This window comes from Nicotiana tabacum, chromosome 8 (assembly GCF_000715075.1).
Source record: "Nicotiana tabacum cultivar K326 chromosome 8, ASM71507v2, whole genome shotgun sequence".
Lineage (NCBI taxonomy): Eukaryota > Viridiplantae > Streptophyta > Magnoliopsida > Solanales > Solanaceae > Nicotiana > Nicotiana tabacum.
The window spans coordinates 28281587-28293717 of NC_134087.1; the positions used below are offsets into that span (position 1 = coordinate 28281587).

At 36.0% G+C, this 12131-nt stretch overlaps 1 protein-coding gene across 1 annotated transcript; it reads right to left on the bottom strand.

The window, feature by feature from the left end:
• Positions 1-5463: 5463 nt before the first annotated feature.
• LOC142163013 (uncharacterized) lies at positions 5464-6000 on the bottom strand. Its single transcript, XM_075220260.1, has one exon. The coding sequence runs from the start codon at positions 5998-6000 to the stop codon at positions 5464-5466; it is 537 nt and encodes a 178-aa protein (XP_075076361.1).
• Between the last annotated feature and the right edge of the window lie 6131 nt (positions 6001-12131).

Below are 12131 nucleotides of genomic sequence, written 5' to 3' on the forward strand. Positions count from 1 at the left end.
CTTTGATTTTAAATTTATTAAAAAAAAAGGGCAACATAGGAAACAAATAATTAATTCATTCTTGAAATCTGGAAAAATTACTTATTTTGGACCATAAAATAAAGGCAAAAAAATCACTTATTTTGAATCGGAGGGAGTAATAATTTAAGCATAGAGTTTTTTTTTCTTTCTTTTTTCGGGTATCAGACTAGAGGTTATTGAAAGTGGTAAAAGAATGTTTCTTTTTCAAAGTTTGAAACAGTAAAAACAGTGTGATTAGCTAACAAAAATAATGACAGCATAGTAATAATTAGCAAACCAAAGTTTCTTTTAATTACTTCTTTGTCAAACTTTTTGACTAAGGATAGGCCGTGAGCAAGAAGAAACGACCATAAATGAGATTTATAGCTTAGTTTTGTCACGCTTCTAAAATCGGCTTATTTTGAAAAATGATTTTCTCAAAAATAATTTTAGTAAGAAACAATTTGTATTTAGTTAATTTATTTAAAAAATATTTTGAGCATTAATTAGTATTTGGTCAAGCATTTATAAAGTGCCTTTTTAATTGTATTTTCTCAATAGTATTTTTCGAAGAAAATACTTTTGAGGAGAATCCCTTTTTTCTGCTTCTGAAAAATAGTTTAATCTTCTATCCAAAAACACTTTTTTCCTTCTAAAACTTGGTCAAATATCTTAACTTTAGAAAAAAGTATTTTTGACAAAAAATAAATACTTTTGGCCACAATCTAAATGGTTTTAGGTAAAATATACAAGTTGCAAAGAATAAGCTAATTAAGCTTGCAACTCTATTTATAAGTTGCAAATTACTCATCCTCAGGCCAATGCTAAAATGTTTGTTTCATCTTTCTCTACTTTAATTTCTCTTATGTTGTTATCTTGTTCAATTAAATGCGCCAAGTTGCATGTGATTTGCCACTACCATTGTTTGAGTTCCATAGTGCAAACTAAAATTTACTTTCTCATGTCATAAAAAAATAATTACACATGTAACTTTTGTAATAATCCTGTATTAGTGACATGCAAAACATGAGTAAACGAGCCGTTATATATCAGGTAATCGTACTAGTGTAAAAACAATTACAATTTCAGGTCATTCAAAAGTCAATAACAAATAAATTTTATAGTAAGCAAGTTAGTCAGGTAACCGTCAACCATAGACAAATAAGTAAAACTACATTCATAATCTAATTTGTACAAACCAACATAATTTTTTAAGAAAAGTAAACAATTAGATGTTTTTTCCCAAACCTTACTTGTGGGATTTAGAGACAGACCCAGGATCTGAAGGTGGCAGGGGCACATGAGCGAACTATTCACTGCCCCCATCGGACTTTTGATCTTAAGGGTTCCGAGTAAAATATATGAATAATTTCAATATGTATATATTTATATATTTAGATTTTTTGTCAAAATTAATTCTTCTACGAGCATAGGTCCGCTCCTGGTGGGACTACATTGGTTTTACTGTTGTTAGTGTCGCTTGTTTTTATAAAGCAACATAATAGAAAAAGTAAACAATTAGGAGCCCGTTTGGACATAAAAAAATTCACTTTTTTTCAATTTTTTTTTACTTTTTTCTGAAATCAGTGTTTGTCCATAAAACTTTCAATTTTCACTTGAAGATGATTTTTGAAATTTTTCGAAAATTTGAAAAACTCCAAAAAGCTGTTTTTCAAGATTTTCACTCAAATCACTCACAAAACTTCAAAAACAACCAAAAATTATATTCATGTACAAACACAACTCTAATTTTCAAGTATCATTTTCACTTAAAAAAAATTCACTTTTTTTTTGAAATTTTACAATTCTTAAGTCCAAAGGCCCACTAGATCATTTTCCCCCCAAACCCCACTTGTAAGATTTAGAGGCGGAACCGGAACCAGGACCTAAGATGGCAGGGGCCCATGAGCAAACTGTCCAACCAGTGCCACATCGTACTTTTGATCTTAAAGATTCCAAGTAAAATATATGACCTTTTTCAATATATATATACGTATATATTTAGAATTTTTGCCGAAGTTAGTGGGTCTGGTAACCCCTCTTCTACAAGTATATGTTCGCCTCCTCTAACGGGACTACACTTGAATTTATTGTTGTTGTTGTTGTCGGTTGTCTGATGTTTTGTCACATATGACCAGTTCAGGTTTTCCTTCTTTTTTTTTCAAATCTGACCAGTTCAGTTCAATTTCTCAATTTCCTTTCATAGTCCAGCGGTCAATGGTCAAAGCCCTCTCATGAAACTAGCGGTTCGCGAAATAATAAATCAGTCTTAAAACACGTTATATTATGTAAACTATATATAAATGCAGTAAATCAGCTTCTTATAATCATCTTCATAACAAAAGTACAAAACTCATCAAAATCTAATTCCTTCATTCCCAACTTTTTACAAAAATATCAACATCATAAAATTTCAAATTAACAATTTTTCAGCTCGTATTCGTATGATAATCATATTAGTACTATTTTTTTCACAATTTTTAGTCAAACAAGTGAAGTTGCAGGTAGAATTCTTGGATACGACGAACATCTTTTATTATCATCTTTGCAAATACGTCCGTCAGTTCGTCCTCCTAGATCCAATCCTGGTACTGGTGCACATACTACTAGTACTGACATTACTAGTCAAATTACACAAAGGAACTTTATTGGTCGTAAAGAAGTCGTTCGCCCTCCTCCTCTTCCTCCAACTTCAAATGATGAATATTCACAACTACAGTTAGCTAATAATTAGCTGCCCATTGAAGATAATTAGCCCCCATTAAACACCATTAACAACAGGACCTAACTACGGTTGACGGTGCTGTAAACTAATTTTAGGATATTCATTTCATTTATTTTATTCCTAATTATATGAGTTTGATCATCTCATTTTTCAATGTATGTATGAAATTAAACGAGATGTTCATACATGGACTAATTCAATATACCGTAGAGTACAAAGCACAAACTGTATTTATATTATTCATATAGTGATATATATACACACACATCGATATTGGTAAATTAAGTGTACAAAGGTAACAGAAACTGATTCGTACTCCATAAGTAAACTAAAGTATACTAATTTATTGTGGTTAAATGATATATTGATATGAGAGTCTATTAATTTAACTCCGCAATAACAACTTTGAAAACACATGTGATGTATTCATTTGATACGGTATAAACACCGAGGGCGGAGAGATTTGGCAGACCTTATGGTCGATGTCTTCATCTTCTTAGTGTCCACTCTCTATTTAGGATTTGTAATGGTAGGTACATGATGTTGGCCATGTGTGAACAAAGTCATGGAAAGTAGAAAGAAAAAAGATTCTATTTATAAGGTATTAGAAGCTCTTAATGGTGTGGGGTCTTTTAGAAATAGTGCGGGCTTGACTTAAAATGGATAATATATATCATATTATGTTAAGAGTATCTTTAGACAGTTTGTCACGACCCAATTTAGGATTGTGACCGGCGCTTAGGAGCAAATGCTCTCAAGTAAGCCTCATCGGTAATTTTACAGAAAATCGGACAGAGTTTCCCCTGTTTTTGGACCATCCCAAAAATTTTCCTGTCTCAAATCAACAACCAAACATCCTAATATCATACCAAACAATTGACAACTAGTCAAAAACCAATACAAGTCTCCACCATAACTAAACCACCAACTAACCACTAGAAATACTAATTTATCTCCAACTTTGATAAATGAGAACGATACTCAACATAAGACTATAATAACAAAAGAATACTCATGACACTAAAATAATAACTATGGAGCGACTCTAAGAGTTCAATGAAAAGACCATAACAATAAATAAAATCTCTGCCCACGCAAACAAGTGCGAGGCTCACCGAAAAATATCAACCTATGCGCTCTAATTAACGAAATCCTCACCTGCGTCAACTGCTGTCTCTGTAAAAAAAAGCGGGGAATAATTCGCTAGCTCAGTGAGTAATAACACTTGACCACAACCATTTTTATTTGGGGACAAGTCAGAAACATGCTAGTATCTCAAAGAGAAAATATATAAAAATGCCCTTTCAGAAACAATAAATAATTTTCAGTCTCATCACATTTTTCTTGTAGTAAAATATAATTAACAATTCAGTAATAAGCTCGGTAACCACTGTATACTATCAATATTCACATTTTGGGAGGTTTCAATGAACGGATCATGTAATCGGTATAACTATGGACTTCTTCGCAAGAAGTCAAATATAACGGTAGTCCCTACTCGAGAGAAGTCGATAACGGTATGCTAGTTCTACCTTCCCACTAGCGAGGGCTATAACAGTAATCGGTAATTACAAGGTGCACCAGGTCTAACGAACCCGCCGTTAGCTACGGGATCCTTCAATATCTACTCCCATTTATACTTGTCTCTGTAATCCGTATATACTCGTAGAAACTATTTTAAAACAATATAGGGCATTTCGGTTCTTATCAAATCATATAATTTCCTTTCGATAACAGTAAATTCAAGTAACGGTAAAACATATCTAGTGACATCAAGAATATTTAAAACAACGGTAATCAGGTCAAATAACTATTCAGTCTCATATTGAGTAAAAGACTTGTCCCACATGCAACGCAAAATAATCAGTAACATATTCATATTAAAAATCATGTGTAAATCATACAAGTTATGAAAACACAAATTGCGATAGGATTACTACTCACAGTACTCGTGCCGAAATACCAAATGTTTCACCTCGAGCAATTCTTACAAATTCCTCCAATCAATCTATAATTACATAATATCGATCCCATGTTAATTCTCTTGTTTAGGCTAATTAATGTCTAAGTTAGATTTCCCAATTATCGGGGTTCCTGTTTGAGTCTAATTTGTGAATTTATATTTAATCATAGAACTAGTCCATAATTCTATCAATTTCAAACTAATTAGTATGATTTACTCCTCTAAAATTAGACCTATCGGTGCTTAAACCAAATCCTCATAGCTTTGTTATATCCATAGTAATTGTGTGTGTGTGAATGTGTGTGTATATATATATATATACGGTGAAATAAATCCATAGCTTTGTTAAGAGAAAATTGATATTGAATTTTTTTGTACTACCTAAAATTGTATAAATACGGTAAAATAATTCAACAGATTGGGGAAGAAGGTTAACCTTTTGGGTCGAAGGAGAGCTTTAATACATTCAATTTCAACTCCCAATTCTTCTTAAGGCCTTTGCTCAAAGCTTTCTTCTTCTTCTTCTTCTTCTTCTCTTTTCCCCCCTTTTTCTTTTCTCTGTTCCTTTCTTATTTTGTTTGTTACTACCGATTTGTTTCTGTGGCTTTCTTAAGGCCTTTGCTCAGCCCTTTTTTTCATGAATTCTCCCTTTTTTTTATTTATTTTTTATAGACTGTTTCTTATATTATTATTATTATTATTATGACCATATACACCCTTATTAGAAATATAGGGTATTACATTCTCCCCACCTTATGAAATTCGGTCCCCGCATTTAACTCAAGTACGTACCTATAGACTGAAACAAATGGGGATACTTCGCTTGCATATCTTTTTCTACTACCCAAGTAGTTTCTTCAACGGTATGATTTCTCCATAGAACTTTAACGAACACAATTTCTTTTGACCGTAGTTTTCTTATTTGTCTATCAACAATAGCCATTGACTCCTCCTCGTAAGACAACTTCTCATTGAGTGGTATAATCGGTGCTTCAATCATATGAGTTGAGTCTGGTATATATTTTCTTAGCATTGAGACGTGAAACACTGGATGAATAAAGGACAACTCAGGAGGAAGTGTCAAACGATAAGCCACAACTCCCACTCGGTCTAGTATCTCATACGGTCCCATAAACCTGGGGCTCAACTTGCCTTTTTTCCCAAGCCGCATCACACCTTTCATAGGGGAGACTCGAAGGAACACTTTGTCCCCAATTGTGAACACTAAATCTCTTCTTCTCTTATCAGCATAAGCCTTTTGTCTACTTTGAGCTGTAAGCAATCTCTGTCTGATCAGCTGGACCTTGTCCATAGCTTCTTGTACTAGGTCAGGTCCCAATAAATTAGTCTCACCAGCTTCAAACCATCCGATAGGAGAACGACATCTTCTACCATACAATGCTTTGTACGATGCCATTTGAATACTGGACTGGAAGTTATTGTTGTAAGCAAATTCAACTAAAGGTAGATAAGCATCTCAACTACCTCCAAACTCAAGAATGCAAGCTCTCAACATATCCTCCAAGATCTGTATAGTACATTTAGACTGCCCGTCTATCTATGGATGAAATGCAGTACTAAGATCTACTCGTGTACCCAATGCTTCTTGAAAAAATTTCCAAAAGCGTGAGGTAAATTTTGATCCTCTATTAGAGATGATGGATATTGAAACTCCGTGAAGTCGGACAATTTTATTCATAAATATCTATGCATACCTGACTCCACCATATGTAGTCTTCACCGGCAAAAAGTGTGCTGATTTTGTCAGTCGATCTACAATTACCCACACCGAATCAGAACCTCTAAGAGTTCGTGGTAGACCGGTGACAAAATCCATAGTAATTATTTCCCATTTCCACTATGGAATCTCAATTTGTTGTAGTAGTCCTGCGGGTCGCTGATGCTCAGCCTTGACCTTGCTGATAAGTCAAACAACTAGAAAAAAAGTTAGCAACATCTTTCTTCATACCTTCCCACCAATAAAATTGCTTCAGGTCATGGTACATCTTTGTGGATCCAGGATGTATAGTGTATTTAGAGTTGTGGGCTTCTTCAAGAACAACATGTCTCAACTCATCTACGTCTGCTATACATAGCTTGTCACCCATTCGAAGAACACCATCACTTTCAACAATCATATCCTTGCTTTTACCAGCTAAGACCTCATATCTGTATTTACATCATCGTTCATCCTCATATTGGGTGGCCTTAATGCGCTCAACTAATGAAGACTTAGCCTGAGCACAAGTCAACAATGCCTCTGAATTTCCGACACTAAATCTGATACCTGTATCTTCTAGTCTCTGAATATCTTTGGCCAAAAGTCTCTTTGCAGGGGTTATATGTGCCAAACTCCCCATAGATTTTCTACTCAATGCATCAGTCACCACATTGACTTTTCTAGGATGATACAAAATAGAACAATCATAGTCTATGAGTAGTTCCATCCAACGACATTGCCGAAGATTTAGATCTCTCTGCTGAAAGATATACTTCAGACTTTTATGGTCAGTATAAATCTCACAAGTTTTGCCGTATAGATAAAAATTTTTAGAGCAAATACCACTGCAGCCATCTCCAAATCATGTATAGGGTAGTTTTGCTCGTGCTCTTTCAATTGTCTCGAAGCATAAGCAATAATGCGACCATTTTGCATGAGAACACATCCTAATCCCACCCTCGAAGCGTCACAGAATATTGTTAATCCTCTAAAACCTGATGGTAAGGCTAATATTGGTGCAGTTGTCAAACATGTTTTGAGTTTTTGAAAGCTCTGCTCACATACCTTCGTCCACTGAAACTTTGAATTTTTCTATGTTAGCTTGGTTAGTGGCGCTGCTATTCTGGAGAAATCCTGCACAAAGCGCCTGTAATAGCATGCTAAGCCTAAAAAGCTGCGAATCTCTGTAGGAGAAGTAGGTCTGGGCCAGTTCTGCACAGCTTCGGTCTTCTTAGGATTTACCATAGTTCCATCTTTGGACACAACATGTCCTAGAAATGCTACCGAGTCTAGCCAGAATTCATACTTCGAGAACTTAGCATAAAGCTGATGTTCTCGCAATGTCTGCAACACAGTCCTGAGATGATCCTCATGTTCTCCTTGGCTACGAGAATATATCAGGATATCATCAATAAATACTATTACAAATTTATCCAGAAACGGCTTGAACACCCTATTCATTAAATCCATGAATGCAGCTGGAGCATTAGTCAGTCCGAAAGGCATCACAAGAAACTCATAGTGCCCGTATCGAGTTCTGAAAGCAGTCTTAGAAATATCTTCATCTTTGATTCTAAGTTGATGATAACCAGAACGGAGGTCAATCTTTGAAAAGTGGGCAGCTCCTTGTAACTAATCAAACATGTCATCTATACGAGGCAAAGTATATTTATTACGTATTGTTATCTTGTTCAACTGCCTGTAGTCAATGCACATTCTCAAGGATCCGTCTTTCTTCTTTATGAACAATACTGGTGCACCCCATGGCGATACACTAGGTCTAATAAAACCCTTATCTAACAAATCTTGTAACTGTTGCTTTAGCTCCCTCAACTCTGCTGGTGCCATTCGATATGGGGGTATCGATATCGGTTGTGCGTCAGGTAGCAAATCAATACCAAAGTATATTTCTCGTACTGGAGGCAATCCTGGTAAATCTTCAAGAAATACATAAAAAATCTCTCATTACTGGTAAATTTTCTATACTAACTGTTTCCTTTCTTGTATCATTTACAATAGCTAAGAGTCCCAAGCGACCTTTCTTCAGAAGTCGTTGAGTTTTCATAAAAGATACAATTTTGCAAATCTCTGGAACCTGACTCCCTCTTAGAATAAAACTAGGTTCATTTGGTATCTCAAACTTAACTATCTTTGCATGACAAACGACTATAGCATAGCAAGAAGATAACCAATCCATTCCCATCAGCATGTCAAAGTCATTCATATCAAGTACAATAAGGTCAGCTAGAGTATCTCTACCCTCAACCCTAATCTGACAAGCACGATACACGTATTCAGCTAACAAATACTCTCCAACAGGAGTAGAAACTAGAAAAGGATCATTCAATAGCTTAGGTTGTCTACTAAATCTCAAAGCAAAGTACGATGACTCATAGGAGTGAGTAGATCCCGGATCAATCAATGCAAGTGCATCAAATGAACAGACAGAAAGAATACCTATAACCACTGATCATCATGTCTAGTAAATGCAAAAACTCTCGTCTGACCTCTATCAGCATTCCCTTGTCCTTGATTCACAGTAGCACAGTCTCCAGCACCTCGACCTTTATTTCCTCTACCTGTAGCACCTGAAATATTATGAGTAGTCTGAGTCGGTGCAGCTGACTAAATAGAAGCCTGGTTGAAATTTCTCGGAAGCTGAGGGCAATCCCTCAAGTGATGTCCCAACTGGCCACACCGAAAGCACTCTCCAGTTAGAACACGACATTGTCCCAAATGTGATCTACCACAAGTCTGGAAGACTGGAGTAGTGGCATATATCTGCCCAGAATTACGATGTCCAGAAGATGATGGTCCCTATTATCTTGTCTGTAATGTGGTCTGTATGTGGACTGTGAAGACATGTGTGTCCCTGTCTGAGAACCCTGTTGTTGTTGTTGTCCTTGATTTCCTGCTCTTCTATTTTCACTAAAACCACCACTGAAAGCCCCTCCTGTCTTGGCCTTCTTACATAAATCACTAGTTGCACGCTCCTCACGTCCCTTATTTTCAATCTTTCTAGCAAGGTCGACTACATCAGAGTAGGATAAAGTCTTCATCTGTGGGGCTACTGCAGTGTATAGACGACCAACCAATCCATCAACAAACCTCTGAACTCGAGCTTCTTCGGTAGGCACTAAGTGAGGAGCATATATATCCAGCTTACAGAACTTAGTGTTATATGTTGACACATCCATATCTGGAGTCTGAACCAATCTCTCAAAGTCTCTAGCATATTATTGCATCAGACTGTCTAGAAGAAAACGATTCTTGAACAACTTAGTGAACTCGTACCATGTCAGTGGTGCTGCTCTTGCTGGCCTTCCTAGCAATATAGTTCCATACCATGTGTTGGCCATACCCTCTAGTTTGTATGCTACGAGCTCCACGACTCTCTCACTAGAACATCCAAGAGCACGTAATGCCTTAAGTATCCCATCCAACAAACTTTGAGGATCTGCTGAATTATCGGAACCTGTGAATTTTGGTGATTTTAATTTCAGAAACTCTTGTATGGATACTTCCTTATTCCCGAAAGTCCGAGTCTGTGTAGGTGCTTGTGTCTGTAAGGTAGCATAAGGAGCTGAACTTCCTCCCTGAGTAGGCACCAATGCCTCTAACACATTCAATAACCTTGCCACTGCATCTGCAGGTAAGGCAATAGTAGGTACAACAGTTGGCACTGGTGGTGGAGCATCCTGAACTCCCTGCTCTTGCACTTGATCTGACATAACAGCTTGGGTTTGACCCATGTTCCCAACTTGAGGTTGAGGAGCAGTCTGTCTTCTTGTTTGATGAACCCCAACTTGACCGCCACCCCGGGTAGCACCACGTCCAGCAGATGATGGTGTGTGTGTCCTAAATATCTACGAAAGAATTATTCCAAGTCAATCTCAAGTTATCTCAACGCACGATCAAAGAATGAAAGAAGGAAAAACATTTCTAGATGTTCAGTAGCCTCAAGATCATAAGTATGGGCGCCTACATACCTATGAACAAGACTCTATTAAAATTGCTCCATGCCTCGGGACTTAAAGCCTAAGCTCTGATACCAACTTTGTCACGACCCAATTTAGGATTGTGACCGACGCTTAGGAGAAAGTGCTCCCAAGTAAGCCTCATCGGTAATTTTACAGAAAATCGGACAGAGTTTCCCCTGTTTTTGGACCATCCCAAAAATTATCCTGTCTCAAATCAACAATCAAACATCCTAATATCATACCAAACAATTGGCAACTTGTCAATTAACCAATACAAGTCTCCACCATAACTAACCACTAGAAATACTAATTTATCTCCAACTTTGATAAATGACAATGATACTCAACATAAGACTATAATAACAAAAGAATACTCATGACACTAAAATAATGACTATGGAGCGACTCTAAAAGTTCAATGAAAAGACCATAACAATAAATAAAATCTCTGCCTACGCAAACAAGTGTGAGGCTCACCAAGAAATATCAACCTGTGCGCTCTAATTAACAAAATTCTCACCTGTGTCAACTGTTGTCTCTGTAAAATAAAATTAGCAGAGAATGAGTCGTTAGCTCAGTGAGTAATAACACTTAACCACAACCGTTTTTTTGGGGACAAGTCAGAAATATGCAAGTATCTCAAAGAGAAAATATATAAAAATTCCCTTTCAGAAACAATAAATAATTTTCAATCTCATCACGCTTTTCTTGTAGTAAAATATAATTACCAATTCAGTAATAAACTCGGTAACTACTGTATACTATCAGTATTCACATTTTGGGAGGTTTCAATGAACGGATCATATAATCGGTATAACTGTGGACTTCTTCGCAAGAAGTCAAATATAACGGTAGTCCCTACTCGAGGGAAGTCGGTAACGGTATGTTAGTTCTACCTTCCCACTAGCGAGGGCTATAACGGTAATCGGTAATTACAAGGTGCACCAGGTCTAACGAACCCGCCGTTAGCTACGAGATCCTTCAATGTCTACTCCCATTTATACTTGTCTCTGTAATCCGTATATACTCATAGAAAATATTTTAAAATAATATAGGGCATTTCGGTTCTTATCAAATCATATAATTTCTTTTCAATAACAGTAAATTCAAGTAACGGTAAAATATATCTAGTGACATCAAGAATATTTAAAACAACGGTAATCAGGTCAAATAACTATTCGGTCTCATATCGAGTAAAAGACTTGTCCCACATGCAACGCAAAATAATCAGTAACAAATTCATATTAAAAATCGTGTATATCATGCAAGTTATGAAAACAAAAATTGCGGTAAGATTACAACTCACAGTACTCGTGCCGAAATACCAAATGTTTCACCTCGAGCAATTCGTACAAATTCCTCCAATCAATCTATAATTACATAATATCGATCTCATGTTAATTCCCTTGTTTAGGCTAATTCATGGCTAACTTAGAATGCCCAATCATCGGGGTTCCTGTTTGAGTCTAATTTGTGAATTTATATTTAATCATAGAACTAGTCCATACTTCTATCAATTTTAAACTAACTAGTATGATTTACTCCTCTAAAATTAGACCTATCAGTGCTTAAACCAAACCCTTATAGCTTTGTTATATCCATAGTAATTGTGTGTGTGTGTGTGTGTGTGTGTATATATATATATATATATATATTGAATTCTTTTGTACTACCTAAAATTGTATAAATACGATGAAATAATTCAACAGATTGGGAAAGAAGGTTAACCTCTTGGGTCGGAGG